Source organism: Talpa occidentalis, unplaced genomic scaffold, assembly GCF_014898055.3.
Source record: "Talpa occidentalis isolate TD23 unplaced genomic scaffold, MPIMG_talOcc4v2.1 talOcc4.2, whole genome shotgun sequence".
NCBI classification, from domain to species: Eukaryota; Metazoa; Chordata; class Mammalia; order Eulipotyphla; family Talpidae; genus Talpa; species Talpa occidentalis.
In genome coordinates, this window is record NW_023602073.1 from 14,840,080 (window position 1) to 14,856,599 (window position 16,520).

The 16,520-nt window shown below is 40.5% G+C and overlaps 1 protein-coding gene across 3 annotated transcripts in view; it reads left to right on the forward strand.

Moving 5' to 3' along the window:
- The window catches only part of SCGN (secretagogin, EF-hand calcium binding protein), a 44,330-nt gene extending 32,919 nt beyond the window's left edge, over nucleotides 1-11,411 (forward strand). The window contains exons 7-11 of one of the 3 annotated variants that reach the window (XM_037518947.2): nucleotides 1,796-1,851; nucleotides 3,210-3,255; nucleotides 3,515-3,574; nucleotides 4,269-4,337; nucleotides 10,801-11,411. In XM_037518947.2, coding sequence (XP_037374844.1) covers nucleotides 1,796-1,851; nucleotides 3,210-3,255; nucleotides 3,515-3,574; nucleotides 4,269-4,337; nucleotides 10,801-10,929 — 360 coding nt within the window. In that variant the 3' untranslated portion in view covers nucleotides 10,930-11,411. The other 2 variants (XM_054698358.1, XM_054698359.1) reach the window with 2 other exon arrangements.
- The last annotated feature ends 5,109 nt before the right edge of the window (nucleotides 11,412-16,520 follow it).

Here is a 16,520-nt window from a genome sequence, read left to right on the forward strand (position 1 = left end):
AGAAGCATAATTTACCACAGTTCTTCCCAAAGCCAGCTTTCAGCAAAGGACTTTTTTCCCTTGGAGTAGGTTTGCGCAGCAGTAGAGAAGGGCCCGGGTCTTTCAAGGTGATCTCTGTTTGTTTAAAGTTCGACATAATCTAGCTCTCTATTAAGATAGAACCTGTGATAATGATGGTGTCACAGAAAATAACTCCTGGCTCAATCAATGGCAATAGAGTTTAAGTTTAAGGGGCATGGTTGACTGTTTAGTATAATCAAATGTATAAAAATATGTTTGGATAGATTTGGTCATTGTATTTTTAATATCAAAGTTGGCAGAGAATGGACTTTAAATTAATTTCAAATATTAAAAATAAACTGAATTTAGAGAGTGAGGAAGAAGGAGGGACTGCCGTTTTTTTTATTTTTTTTAATTATTTTTTAGAGATTTACTTATGCATGCAAGACCTGGGGTACAGGCCGGAGATGCGGTGGGTGAGAGGATCCACCAGAGACAGAGTGGAGAACAGAACAGGCAGATTGACTGAAATACACTGCTGGGGGGAGCAGCAGGCGAGTCAGGAGAGGTCTGCTGCACCACGTGGGTTGCTCCCTGCCCGGCTGGGGATTGAACTTGTGCTGCAGAGGCTGCAGATTGCTTCATAGTGCAGTGCTTAACCCCTTGCACTAGGGAGATCCCCGCTGTGTTTTTAAATGGAAAAATCTGTTGTATATGATTTCAGCCTTATCTCACTTCCTGTTTTTCCCAGTGGAGTCTCTCTGTATAGATGCACTCAGAGATATTCTGCAGCATTGAGATGTGAAGTTGCAAAATTTACACACACCACAACTCATATATGCCAAGAAATGTATCTCCTCTATTTTCCCTAATCCAATCTGATCTTCCCAACTTTACCTTTTAGTCCTATCTTGTTTAAAGCTTAGTATGATCTTGTGAACACTCTTTGGATAGTGCTAAGTCCCTCTATAAAAGGAAAAGAAAAGCTCAGCCTCTTAGCTTTCTCAGTCATCTTTATTCAACTCGGACTGTTTGCCAAAAACATCAAAGTGAGGAAGGAGAAGAAGGCGGCTTATGGGACCTTATTATGGAGGGGAGGAATTGAAGTCCCTGGACACAATCTTCTTACTCTTCTGGTTTCCAAGGTGATGCCTGTTGATCAATCAGTTGCCGCTGCCTCTCTGACATTGATGGTTGAAATGTGTGGTGAACTCATAATCCATGTTTTTCAATCCTACTGGTCCCATCTGGAAGTCTATGCTACCTCAGCAGCATCCTTTGACTCCAGCTGGATACAGACCACAAATTCTCTGCCACATTCTCCTTCCAGCCTGTTGACTACTTGACCCACCCCCATTCTCTGTTCTGACGTCATCTTATACATAAATAACAAATTTCCATGGAATGTCCATTGGCTCTTGACTTGGCATTCAAGTCCCTGGGTGCACAGAATGTCTTGGGAAAACCAAGCCATAAAAACTCTCTCTACTCACTGTTGTCCTTCCTCAACTAATGCTCTTCTTCCTCTGGAATTGTCTTTCCCACGGAGTTAGGTCACACATCTATCCACTCTCCTATCTCTGCAGCTCTCTCCCTTCCTATAATCAATACTTCAAGGCCAGAGAGGGAAGATTTTCCCATATAGCATATCTTTTTCAACTACTTTTGCTGTCATGGAACAATAATATTTGGATATGAAACAGCTTCAGTCAGAAGAGGAACTTGCTTGAATGGTTTACACAATGAGTTCTCGTTACAAGTATTTCCTACAATCATTTCTTCTCCTGCATTCCAGATGAAGATCTTTGACAAAAATAAGGATGGTCGGTTGGATCTTAACGACTTGGCAAGGTGAGTGGCATGGAGATGGTGTCATAGATTCAGAAACGCCTTTATGGGGGTTGATGATATGAAGCACATCTTTTCTAAAGACAGAGATCAAGTCTTGCCTGAAATCCTAAAGACAAGCTGCACCTTAATGATAAGCCATAGTGGTTCAGAATCTTTGGGGGAGGGGGCAATAGATCCTTTTGTGAAGATAATAAAATCTCTTCTCCCACAAAAATGCACAGAATTTTCATAAACTCTTATGTATGGGTCATGGGTGATGATTCCTCATAGGGGCCCCATGACCAAAAAAAAAAAAAAAAAACCTCAATTCCACTTACTACCTATGGGATTGTTGAACAGTTAGTCCAAGGTGAAGGGCAATTGAGCTGAGTCCAGCCGCACACTGTGGTCTTTGAGTGTTGGCATGTCCTGCATGGGACCTAGTGCTGGAAGCCTAGAAATGAAGTGGCTCAGATCTTGCAAAAGTGCTGTCTGTAATTCTGATGTGACACATGACAAGCATGTCAACATGTTATCTGACCACAAGAAATATAGGTCCCCTAAGGAAATGATGTGTAATATTTTTCTTTTTGTTTTTAAACTTTTTATTTTAAAACTTTTAATTTTAAGTTATTTATTTTTCTATTTATTTCCTTTATTTTTTTTCACAGTATATGATTTCTCCCTTTATGTGTGGTCACCATAGTTTTCCCACCAACTAAGAGCTCACAGTCCTCAACCATACTCCACTGTACCCTCCATCACCCCTGTTTTCTACTCTCCTCCAATCCCTCCCCTTCTCTCCCCCTTCCTGTCTCAGATATACAGTCTGCTTTTTAAGGGTCAGTCTTATAGTTTGTTTTTGATCCTTTTAGTTTCTCTAGATTCCACATATAAGTGAAACCATATAGTATTTATCTTTCTCCTTCTGGCTCACTTTCCTTAGAATAATTCCTTCCAGTTCCAACCTTGTTGCCACAAATGGCATAAGTTTATCTATTTTGATTGCTGAGTAGTATCCCATTGTGTAGACGACCACATCTTCTTCATCCACTCATCTGTTCTGGAGCATTTAGGTTGTTTCTATAACTTGGCTATTATAAATAGTGCTGCAATAACATAGGAGTCAGGTTTCCTTTCAAATTCATGTTTTTGTGCTCTTTGGAGAGATACCTAGGAGTGTAATTGCTGGGTCATATGTCAGATATATTTAAAAAATTTTATAATTATATATCACTATTTTTCAAACACCTACCCTGTTCTGCAGTATCACCTGGAAGTTGCCTGCTCTTTCCTCACATCGGAATTGTGAATTTGATTGTTAACTGAGTGCTAAAAGATCATCATGCAGCTTAATTTTCTTTTCATTTTCTATTTAGGATTCTGGCTCTTCAGGAAAACTTCCTTCTTCAATTTAAAATGGATGTAAGTAGTGACATTTTTCTTGTATTTCTCTTGATGAGTTTGTCTTTCATGTTTCTCCATAGATCTGAGGCAAAGGGAAGAAAGGAAGACATCTAATTGTCTAGCCTTTACCTTATATAGACAGACAAGGCTCAGGGGTGGAATCAAGGGATTAAGGGTCATTGACTCAATGTTTTTTTAAGTTCTCCAGAACACTGGAAGAATCGCACCACTGAAGTTTCACATTGCTGGATTGATGTGCTATTTTATTTGTACACAGGCTTGTTCCACTGAAGAAAGAAAGAGGGACTTTGAGAAAATTTTTGCCCATTATGATGTTGTAAGTCTGCCTCTTCATCTTGTGCTGGCTGTTTTATAGTAGGAAGCTAGTTTAGCCCCTATGTGGGGACATCTTACTCAAAGACTCTCAATTTATACGATAAATAGCAGGTAGAAAAAAATAAAGGTTTTATGTATAGACCCAGAAATAATTCTAATATGCTCACACCATCTGAATCCTTTGATTTAAAATAAATATTTTCAGTAATCATAAAATCACTGCTAAATCACAAAGCAATAATGAAGTCAATCTTTCCTTCAAAGATTCAGTATAATGTGCAATTGACACTTGTCTTAATTGAAGCTTGATATTTGGGGAGAAAATAAACTCAGCATGTCATGTTAATGCTATTTGCCAAAGTTAAAAAACTCAAAAACTACAGCTTCTTAGCAGTAGTGACATGCCTTTACATGGAAGGAGTTATTTACAGTGGATTCTTTTAATTTTTGTGGAACATTTACATCTTGAACAGAGAACGTAAGTTGGAACATGCCATTCCTGAACTCATTTGTGGTCAAAAAGGGATACCAATTCAGTTTATTTGCCTAATTTATCTTTAACTTTTTGACTTAAGAAAGTGACATTTAGTTAATTGATCTTTTAGAGTAAAATGGAAGCAAAAGTGACATTTGGTTAATTAATCTTTCAGAGTAAAACTGGTGCAAAAGTGACATTTGATTAATTGATCTTTCAGAGTAAAACTGGAGCGCTGGAAGGCCCTGAAGTTGATGGGTTTGTCAAAGACATGATGGAGCTTGTACAGGTGACTTCATGGGGCTGAGGACATGGTTCCCGTCATGGATTGGCATTGCCATTTGGCTGAATTCATTATCTATTTTTGGGAATCAATAGGGCTGAAGGTTAATGCTGGAGAGAAAAATCTAGGAATGTAGGTTATTTAACAAAATGACCTTCTGTGAAACCCAACAAACCTTCCTTTCTCTCTTCAGCTCTTTTGTCATGTCAACATAGTGAAACCCCTCAAGGAACTTTTTTTTTTTTTTTACCATCATTTAAAAGTCATTTATTATAAATGCACAAAATACTAGAGAGGTCATTTATTTTCCTAAAGGAGCACAGTCCCACTATATAGTTTACTGCTTTATTTTTCCATGAATTACAGGAATTTATTTTTTAATTATAGAAGCAACTAGAATAACTAATTTTATGTAATAAATCCCATAGTTGGGATTTCATTCATTTTTACTTGGGGGCTGCTTTAATATCTATCATAAGGTGGCCACTTATCTATCAAGGTTGGGACTGCAGTTTAGATGACATCTGCATCAAAGAGCTGTCTTAACTCTTTGGAGATGTATTGTGAACTGCATTGATTGACAACATGATCCAGTTAAGCAGATACTTTCATACTTCTCCTTTTCTACAGAATGGTAGTCACTGAGTTTAGTGGTCTCATATTTTTAGGGATTTTTTTGAGGTTTGTGTAAGTAAGACACAATGGTTGTGTCCTGATTGGCCCAGATGGCAACAATGAAGTGCAATTATTAAATGTTTTTGGAGTCCCAGATCTGTTTGAAAATTTTATTAAAACTTTGGCGCTTTATAGCAGAAAAATGCCTATGCCTTAATTTTTGCATAAAGCTCCAGAAAGTTCACATACTTTGATTAAGACTCGAATAAGATTTTTTTCCAGAAGTTTAATCAGTGTAACTGAATGTGTTCTTTGACTCCTAATTCTTGTTTTTAGCATCTGAACTGGTCCCTTGTCTCTCATTTGTCCTCTCATGAGCTGCCCTTGTTAGAGATTTCTGGCACATCCAGAAGAGTTGATGGGCGTTGGGCAGTGTTGCTTTTTACATTGATTGCTAAAGGAAAATCCCATTTTGCTCATTATCTATTTATGCCAGAATGATTTCTGTAATAGAAACTGAGCAATTATCTCTGGGACATTAAAGTTGAACAGCAGAAGGCCTTGCCATGCTGGATCTTTAATTTGCTTTTCACAGGATAAATGGGAGCACCAGCCTGCTTTTCAGAGCTGTGTGGTTTCCTCTGTGTAGTGGACTCAGGGTCACTGATTGATTTCCTGGGTGCAAAACCCTGGGACTTCAGATCCTTTCAGGCTCTTTCAATTGTCACTAATTTCAGCTTCCAAAGGTTAATGGGAGATGACAGAAGGAAAACCTGAGGCAAACCAGCAACAGAATACAGAAGACAATTTTCTGGAGACAGTTAAAACACAGGGAAAATTTCTAGACCATCCAAAAACATGAGTTGGAAGTAGGAATCTTTCACTCTTTGAGAAACTGCTCTCACTTCCTTGGAAACCCAGAGGATCCCTCCCCTCACCACCCCATTATCCCTTACCTTTTTATTTCTGTGCAGCTGTTGGGACAGTGAAAAAGCAGCTCTCTTTGTAGTTTTGATTTGCATTTCCCTGGTTATAAGTGATGTTGAACATTTTTTTATTTGCCTGTTGAACATTTTTTTATATGCCTGTTGGCCATATACACAATGGAATACTACTCAGCAATCAAAAAATATAAACACATGCAATTTGCAGAAACATAGATGGAGCTGGAAGGGATCATGCTCAGTGAAATAAGCCAGAAAGAAAAAGAAAAACACTGGATGGTCTCACTCATCGCAGGAAAACCTAAATAAGGGACCAGGAAAAAGACTAATTATAATAAAGTAGAAATCGAAATCAACAAACAACTATAAACCAGAGACACACTATTGGGGGGGGCAGGGAAAGGAGGGATTGAGGTCAAAATATGGGGGGTGCAATTGTATGGGGAATATAAAAATAAAAAAAAAAAGCAGCTCTCAGTGTAAGAAGCAACCAATGTGAGACAGCTGGTTTCTAAGAACTAAGTCAGATTGTGGTCAGTAACACAAAATAAGCTTGTAGGTGGCAGATTTGTTAAGGTCAAAAGGAAGTGCATGGTAGTTAATTAGTAATGGTCTCTGAAGCTAGCTAATTGAGGGTGCATACATTTATCTGACCTTTTCTAGTCTTCCAGATGCCATTGGGGTGAATCTCACATTTCCTGGCGTCATAAACTAGAGTCACTTCCTATGACTTTTTTCTTTATTTTCATTTTATAACAGAAGGCTATAGGAGGAGTAAATAAATCAGTATCTGAAATCTACTTTATTTTTATTTTTGTGTAGAAGATCCGGAGGGTAGGTCAGAGGTATGGGGGCAATTGTGTGTGTGTGTGGAGGTGTGTTAGAGGATTCAGCAGAGATAGAGTAGGGAGCAGAACAGGAAGTTCTACTGAAATTTGCTGCTAAGGGGTGAGCAGTAGGCAAGACAGGAGAGGTCTTGCTGCGCCATATATGGACAAGCTCCCTGGCCGGGGATCGAACTCAAGCTTTGGCCAGCACCCTGAGACTTAACCCCTAGGCCATCAGGGAGGCCCCTGAAATCTACTTTATAAACAACTCTCAAAGTCTGTCATGGGCTCAGCAGGGACCCGGCCTAGTTTCTGAGTGTCCAGCCCTGGTCAGGAGCCCTACAATAATAATCCTGAAGTAGGCTTATTTAAAGTCTCTTAATTCTTGCACAATCATGTATGATGCATATGTTGAATTTGTAGTAATATGATTATTTAATTACTGGAACACCCCTTCCTTTCATCTCTGGAAAATGGTACCCAAGGCTGTGCTCTGTCAGGGGCGATAAGACAGCAAGCCCCTGAGGGAACAGACACAATAATTTCTGCACAAGATCTTTTAAGAGCCTGTAGCTCATGGCAAGAAGATCAAAACAAGAATCCCAGTTAATGCCAGAAAATGGAAAGACAAAACATTCAGGATTCTCAGCACCCACCAAGATGAATAGGATTGTAAACAATAACCGGAAGATAAAAAAATGGGATGCTGGAATGTTATCTCAGAGATGAGAATCCCTGCCCCCAGCTCTTCCCAAAGTTTACTCTTTTTCCTGCTGGAGAGACCTGACCTGCTTTTCTCTTGTTTAGAAGAAGATGCTTGGTAAGGATAGTATTTAAACCTAAAGGATCAGGCATAATAAATGCCAAAAAGTTATTAGTCCTTAGCACAAATTTTATCATTTCATTTTTTGAATCGTAAAGATGACACATACATCATAAAGAAATTTGAAAAGACAGAAAAGAAAAAGAAAAGGAAACATATTCTTTACATTGGAATGGGCCCGTTGTTACTGACTTCATTTCCCTGTAATTTTACATATAGCTGAGATTATACTGAATATGCATTTCGCAGTAATTAATGCTTTAGTGTCTGCGTAGTATTTTCACCTGTGGTTAGATACAACCATGGCTATGGCACAGTATAGTGATAAATAGAGGTGTTCTGAGCTTGCCTGCGTGTATAACCCAGTTCTCACATGTCCCAGTCATGAGGAGTTTAATTAACCTCTCAGTGCTTTAATTTCCTCATTGTAAATTAAAGATGATGGTAGATACAACCTCAGAAGCTTGTTCTAAAGATTAATATTAATATATGCAGTATCCTCAGATCAGGCTGCCTGAATCTGGATTGGTGACTTGTTATTGGAACAGGGACCCTTAGTGACATCAGGCGATTTTTCTCCCATCATCAAAAAATCTTCCCAGCATTCTTGAGCAGTGGCATTCAAGTCTCCTGATACCTAACGAGTTATTGAACATTAAAAGCATAACTTAAAAAGTCCAAAGAAACTTCCCTTATATGTACTCACATTCATACCCCCTCCAAGACAATCATTCACACACCAAAAATTGTTCCACTTACTCGGGGGAAATGATTTCTTTCTTAGGAAGCAAAATGTTTCATTCTTCAATTACCTCTTGTATGAAATAAATACTTCTGCAATTAAATCATACTAATGTATAAATGAATACCACCTGACTCTAAGAGTGGGCATTTGCTAGGAGGATCCTGGGGCAGGGGGCTATTTACTTTTCTTTTCAAGATTTATTTTTATATATTTATGTATACAAGATCTGGGGTGTAGGCCAGAGGTGCAGGAAGTGAGAAGATCCACCAGAGACAGAGTGGGGAGCACAACAGGCAGATCCATTGAAATACACTGCTGAGGGGAGCAGCGGGTGAGACAGGAGAGGTCTGCTATGACCTGTGGGTCAGCTCCCTCGCTGGCGACTGAAAGGCCAAGGCCCAGTGGCTGGTGATAGCTTAATAGCACTGAGACTTTAACCCCTGCATCATTGTGGAAGCCCAAGGGGGCCACTTATTGGAGAAAGGATGATGCAAAGGTGGTGGAAGTTGCTGAAGTCAAACGTCCCCACTTTGCAACTGTACAACAAAGAGCTCCAAATACAGGGCCACATGGTGTAGCTTGCTGTTTTCAGGACCTGTAGGCCACATTCCCTTGAGTCACATTTCTACCTGCTTGTCATTGATACCTAAGGAATTCTTTGTAAGTTCCAGCAAAGAGAACCTAATGACAAGTGTTGCATCTTAGCCTCTTAATCCAGTCCTTTGGGGACTCCAGTAGGGGAGTGAAATTGGCCAAGTTTAGCTCCTGGTCCATATTCACCTCCTGATTTCTCCACAACCCTGACCTCTTAGGTCTTTATTCTTCTTGCTCTTTCCCTGGCTCCCAGCTCCTGCTGCTCTCATGCCTCCTTCCCTCTGCTGAAACCTGCCATCAGTCTTTAACCCAAGGGGCAGTATAACTGGTTTGTTTTAATATGGCTGTCTAGTTGAAGGATGGAAAGTTTTATTCCCTATTGAGGGTTTTTTTTTTTTTTTAAGATTTATTCATTCATGGGCTTCCCCTGGTGACGCAGGCGGTTGAGGGCAGTGCTGTGAAGCTGTCTGAAGCCTCTGCAGCGCTGGTTCGATCTGGGCCAGCCAGCGAGGGTCCTACATGTCACGGCAGACCTCTCCTATCTCGCCTGCTGCTCCCCTCAGCAGTGTATTTCGTCAGTCCGCCTGTTCTGTTCCCCGCTCTGTCTCTGATGAATCCTCTCACCCTCCCTTGCATCTGGCCTGTACCCTGGTTCTTGTATAAATAAATAAATAAATAAATAAATCTTTTAAAAGATTTATTCACCCATGCACACAAGATTACAAGAACCGGGATACAGGCCAGATGTGCAGGAGGGTGAGAGGATTCACCAGAGACAGAGCAGGGAATAGAACAGGCAGATTGACTGAAATACACTGCTGAGAGGAGCAGCGGGCGAGACAGGAGAGATCTGCTGCACCATGTGGGTATCTCCCCGGCCAGCCAGGATCAAACCCATGCTTCAGGGGCCATGGAGAGCTCCACGCTCAACAGCCTGTGCCACCAGAGAGGCCCCCTATTGAGGGTTTTGAAGAGATGTCTTTGGAAGTGAGGAAACCTTGGGGTTAGGCTGTGTGATGGGAATTGTTTCCAGGTGCTCTGGAAATCAAACCCTGCAGATACACATAAAACTAACCCAGTAATCCAGGGTAAGGGGCAACAAATGGATAGAGTTTCCCTTTCTTTCTGGACACTGACTTTTCGATTTTTGTTCATCACTATTCATATGGTTTCATCAGGCCAGCTGTTTCTCCTTGACAGTGAGAAATGGTGAAAAGATTCTCAAGACCAAAGACTTGGGATCAAAAATGCTGTTGCAGCTTTCCAGTTTGGCAAGATGCTTTGGTGCTTTCTGGGTCTCTGCTTCCTAATCTGTAAACAAGGGGCAGTTCTTCACCACTCAAGGTCACAGTGGGATTAAATGAAACCTGTATAGAATCACTTCACTCAAGTATTGCTCACCTTGACAGGTCTTTGAATTTAAAATATATTCCTCGCTGACATGCAACATGACTCCGTTTTAGCCCCTAAAATATCCTTTGGAATAAATCCGACATCCCTAGCTGAACAACAGAATGTTTTAGCTAAATTGTCATTCATTAAAGGCCCTTGTAAAACTAGAGGCACAAAAATTTCCCACAGGGTGATAATAAAATATGTCTTAACAGAGTAGCAAGACAGGATTTGTGGTGACTGTCCTTTGCTTTAAGGCAAAATATCTTTATTATGGTTGCTAAAAAGACAGGCTGTCTATAAGAATGCAGAGGAATGAGGTAGGGGTGGAAGTTCTTTTGCCTGAAGAGACATGTTGGCAAATAAGCCACTGGCAGGAGAGGGTGTCTCCATGCTCAGTCTCCACAGAGATGCTCTCAGAGTTCAGGGTGTCCCTGAAGCTCAGTGACCATGGGGCTCGGCGTGGGTGGCGTTATAGGATGGGGCCACTATTACCTGTGTGTTAAGATGTTATTTTTGTTGTCTTCAGCCCAGCATCCGTGGGGTGGACCTTGATAAGTTCCGAGAGATTCTTTTGCGTCACTGCGATGTGAACAAGGATGGAAAAATTCAGAAGTCCGAGCTGGCCTTGTGTCTTGGGCTGAAAGTCAACTCATAATCCCCTGACCAATTTGCTTTTTGCTCTTAATTGATTTCTTGCTCCTGCTGGTAAAATTGTACCTGTGCTTTGTTGTTGGGGACACAGTGGGCAAATTTTCTAACAAATGCTCTGATATTCTTGGATGGCTGGAGGGGTCCTACCACCTTCTTCCTAAAGTCATGGTGATTTCTTGCCTCACCCGAAGTCCCCCACTGTCTTTCTTATGTTACCTGTTGACTCTAGGCTTACCAACCCCCACCCATGGCTGTACCCCCCAGACTAATCTAACCTTTCAGATCTGCTTTTCTTGTCCTTCCCTGGTCACCTGCGTGGCAGTGACAGCTGATTCCATCCATCTGATGCTTCTTGTGGACTTTCTGCTGAATCTGAATGGTGTGTGCCATTGTAGCAGTCCTGTGACTTCTAGAAATTGATCTTGGTGTGGAAATAAACCTGCTGCTGGGAACAAAGATACACTGGCAATGGTTTTTGTGTTGCAGCCTTTGAAATGTTCTACTCAATGGCTTGGCAGACAAATGACTACTCTAACTTGGGGTGGGAGAGGGATAAGGGAGAAGGGTAAGTTCCTGATGGAATCCATACCATCAGTCTATCTGTAGTTCTCAGATGCCCTAGTGTGCTCACATGGAAATAAGAATTTCTAATAATTACTTTTTAGTCACTGCATGGACAAGGCCAGAATATTCGTCTCGGGCTGGGTTTTGCCCTTAAGAGCTTTGTCAGGTGGGTAGGAATACGGTAGAAATTTGGAGAAAATGTTTCCCATGTAACCCAAGCATCACCTCTCCATGCATCACTTCCCCTCCAATAATCTTCTCTAGTGAATCTGAACCTGTGAGCCACAGAGTCCTTTTCCTTTGCCCCTGAGTATCATCAGCTCCCAGTCAGCAGGCTGCTGGCTCCGTCACAGGAGCCTCTTCCCTTCACTCCTGGAACTCTGACATGGTTGCCATGAGAGGGGGCTGCCTTTCTCTTGGGAGAGAGACAGAGAACTTAAAATGGGGCAATTAGTATTATGCAACTTTAGATAACATGCAAATTCATTTTAAAAATCATTGTGAGCATCAACAGGAAATTGCTGAAAGTGGACTGGAATGAATTAGGAAATATACCCAAAGCAGTGATCAGACTCTTTAAGTGTTCGCATGAATCATTTTCATAATTTAAGACTTTTTTAGACAAAGAAAATGGATCTGTCTTAACTCTGTTCCACCAGGTCAAATTACAAGGAAAATCTCCCAATATTGTGGAGCTTGACGATGGAGACGTGAGACCACTGGGGTCAGCATAGGTGGAGGAAGTGGCCTTTAGAAAGCTGAAACATCTAATGGCTGTTCTAATGTGATTTTCCTTCCATCCTCCACTTTGTCTTGTCATAAAAATCTATCCATTTTCTTCTTCTTAAAATAGAATTAGGCCTTGCCTAATTGACTTTCCTGGAATCTAATTATTTTTAAACATTTTCTCAACTTATTTTCTGTGAAAATGAAGATGCTCTTGCTATAGAGCCGAGATAATCATTTTCACCGGGAAATCGTTTCCAGGGAATTAGAGCTGTACCTTGCATTCTTCCTTTAATAATTGTGTTCATTAATTTGTTAGAGCATGAAATGATAAATTCCATTTTTCATACCCCAAATTATATAGTCAAGGGGTCATCTTCTCTTGCTTATATCCATCACAGAAATACAATAACCATTGGCTTGCCTGCCATCTGGTATTCACCTGTTATAAAGAAAATTTTATGGTGGTGGAAAGATGATCTTTAATGTGACTTCATTACTTGGAATCAGTAGGATCAACTTCAGCTCTTTGGCACAATATATTTACTAGAATTTAGAATCACCTCCTTGAGCCCAGACACATTGCTAAGATGGTATTGATGTTACTGGCAGTATAAATTGACAGCTTTTAATCTTTGGGGACCCCTATTGCCTCCTGTAGATTTCATGACACACGTGACATTTCTTTACTTGCAAATATTTATATATTTGATAAATACAACGTACCAGCACTCTTCTGTACAGTTAGTATATAGCAGTATCAAAAAACCACATATTATACCATGGTCTTATATCCTGGTTGATGTACAACTCCTCTCTCTCTTTTTTTTTCCTTAAACTTTTCTTTTTAAAAGATTTATTTATGCATACAAGAACTGGGGTATAGGCCAGAGGTGTGGGGTGGGGTGTGTGTGTGTGTGAGAGAGGATTCACCAGAGACAGAGTGGGGAACAGAACATGCAGACTGACTGAAATACATTGCTAAGGGGGAGCAGCGGCTGATTCAGGAGAGGTCTGCTATGCCATGTGGGTAGCTTCCTGGTCAGGGGAACCAACTCGTGCTGCAGAGTCTGTAGATAGCTTCATACTGCTGTGCTTAACCCTTTGCACCACCAGGGAAGCCCACAACTCCTTTCTTGCCCCCACCCACTGAGGATGTTGATTTGGAATGGTTTTTTTCTCACTAGATCCCAAAATTCTGTTATTCAGAATGAAGCATTAGGGAGAGGTGGACCTACAGAAGCCAAGAATACCAGTTGGTTTATATTGGAAAGGTATGGAGTGAAAAGAGAAAGAACATTTTTCGCTCACTTGCTAGAAATAGAAACGTGATCTACTTGCAGTTGGTCACATGGGAAAGTCTCATTGTAAATGATTCTGGATAAATTATAAGTGCTAGAATGACTTCTCCCTGTCATGAATCAGTGTTGGTCATGTAAGTAGAAAAGTTGCAGGGTAGAGGCTGTGTCAATTAGCATTTCCTGTGTAACAATTTGATCCCTGTGGGTTCTTTTTAGCCTGGTTGAGCAATCAAATTAACATCAGACAGATTAGTTAAAGAAGAAAACAATGTCAAATTTACATACATATGGAGAATCTACGAAGAGGTGGATTCTAATTCCAGAAAAGATATTGACGGTATGTATCCTGAGCTAAGGCATGGAATAAAGGCCTGGGACTGCAAGGGGTGGGGTGAGGACTCAGATGATGAAGAGTGACTCATATGATGCAGACCAGATGCTCTGTAATTAGATGTTTTTTCCTGCCATATAGATAGATTTCTCTTATAGAAAGGTTATTCATGGTAAAAATTCTGGGGAGTACCTCAAATTTTCATTTTTCTAGGTAGTTCAGGGGGAAGTAAAAGTTTCTATTGAGCTTCAAGGACTTTGATTGAGCTCACACTGAAATAATCTACATGACAATGTGACCCATCTTGGGGTGGCCTGTTTTGAACACCTGAGGGGGAGGCAAACCTTCATAAACAAAACCTCAGTAGTGTAACAAAAATTAATGTTTTCTGCTCAGATGCTCAAGATCAACTAGGGTTAGCTAGGTCACTCTGATGATCCTGGCTTGGTTGTTTAGATATCTGGGGATCAGCTGGCTACTGGCTAATACAGGCTGGTCTTAGACTGGGCAACAATAGCCACTGAGCTCTGAGTTATATGTGTCATTCTTTAGGAGGCTAGGCAGGCATAGCCTGCTCATGGCAACAGCAGAAATGTAAGATGGGGCAGGCATTGTTCAAGCATTTCCTTGAATCCTATGTACTAATGTCCAAAGCAAAACTTAGAATCAAATAGTAGGACTTAGAAGAATTGCTCATTGGCAAGGCATGGATATAAAGGGTGAGGAATTGGAGCCACTTTAAAATGGTCTGTTATAATCCCCCAGTAAGGAAGATCTGGCTCAAACTCTTTATGCAGGGTTTCCCCCCACTCCTTTCATATCACAGGGTCCCATCAATTTGTAGGGTTCTTGTCACTTTTCTCTCCAGCCTTCCCTGCTGCCAGCCACATAGACTGTCAGGATTCTCATGAATTGTTACCACAGCCTGAGTTAAATAGAGGTAGACAATTTAGCCTGCTATTTTGAAAGGCAAAGGAAAAAATCAAGTACCTTGAAAATCTAATAGAATCAACACTAGTCATTTCCTCATTTGTCTTATCAAGAGCATATATTAAGTTTCTCCAGTGAGTGAAAAGAAGGGATTGGTTTCATTTCCTTCCACCCACCCCCACACACACACAAACACACCACACACACGTATTTGTATGTGAATATGTAGCTCTGATGTCTTACTCTCATTATATTAACAGTTTTAAAGTCAACAGAGTGTGTGTCTTGGCCTGGAGCCAAGGTTTTGGTTGGGAAGGGGCTGGTACACATAAAGAGGGACCAAGGGTCCCTCCTTACTCTGCCTCTCCACTCCTCCCTGGTCTAAATTTTTCCTCTTTTTTACTATATCGCATGGCTTGACCCATCTTCCTTTTGGGCAAGAGGACGTGGGAATCAAACTATTCCTCCAAATTAATCAGATGGGTATATTTCTAAGGAAGACAATCTCACAACATGTGTTTTTTGTGTTCAGTACCCTAAATGGAAAGAGTTGGATAAATATTCTCACTGTGTCAAATAGTCTTAAAGAATAAAAAGTACCAGGGTATATCTGGAGAAATCTTTTCCAGTTTTGACTTTTCTCAGACAAAATTAGAAAATCATTTTTAGTTCCCTTCACTGGCCAAAAAAAGCTTTTTCAGGATGGAAAAATATACTTGAGACTATGAAGACAGATTGTTTTGTTCTCTCTTCCTCTCACTCTTGTTCATGGTTGTTTGTAGAATGATAAAATGCATCGTTAAAGCAAACAATAGCTCAATAGCTTGCTAGTTAGCAGAGCTGCCAGCATCAACACAGAAATATGTGCCATGGAAGGGTGGCGAATGTTTTCATTTTGTACTTTAATTACAGACATTATTGTTTAAAGTTACTTGTTAACAACTGTTGTCCTAAAAATGATTCAAAGCTGAAAGTTGCTTTTATGAACTGAAGTGCTTCCTGGGGCCTGACTTTATGATTATGTACAGTAGGAGGGCAAACACAGGCCATTTGGTTCAAACAAATGCTTCCAGAAAGAATTCTGGTGTGGTTGGTTGTCAAGCACTTGTGTGTGCCAGCCAGGATGGAACAAGGAAAGCCTTCTCCTCTGGAGAGAAATTTAAGGGACTGTAATGTAATGGAGAGATTCATCAATCAAGGAAAATAATATTTTAATGTAATATTTAATTAAAAAATCACAACATGTGGTAGCCCATAATGGGAAAAATCCCAAATGTTTAATAGAGACAGGATCAGTATTACTGAATTTTGTTTGCTTCAGACTCTGCTATGGCTTGGTAGGTCCCTGGTGCTAGCTAACTATTTAAAATTTAAATTTCAATTTAAAATTTTAACACCCTTGCTGTTAATCCACAGATAACCAGCTCTACACTCCCCATTGCTCTGGCTTGACCTGCTAGCCTCCTAGAATTTTCTTTTTCAAAAAACCTAAGAATTTCACCTGCAAAGTAGGTGAAAGGAGTAGAGGACATAGGGAGGAGGGGAGCTGAGCAGATGGTCTTGGAGAAGCAGAACACACTGTGCTTCCAACTCTCAACTTAAAATTTTTTTTTTCCTTGACTGGAATAAGAAAGAAAGGTCTTTGGGTCCCAGAGCAGTTGGCATTGGACTCAGATTCATAGCAGAATCCCAGAGTAAGAGTAAAAAGGGTGGGGGGGAGTCCGAGCAGGGGTCCCCAGGTCC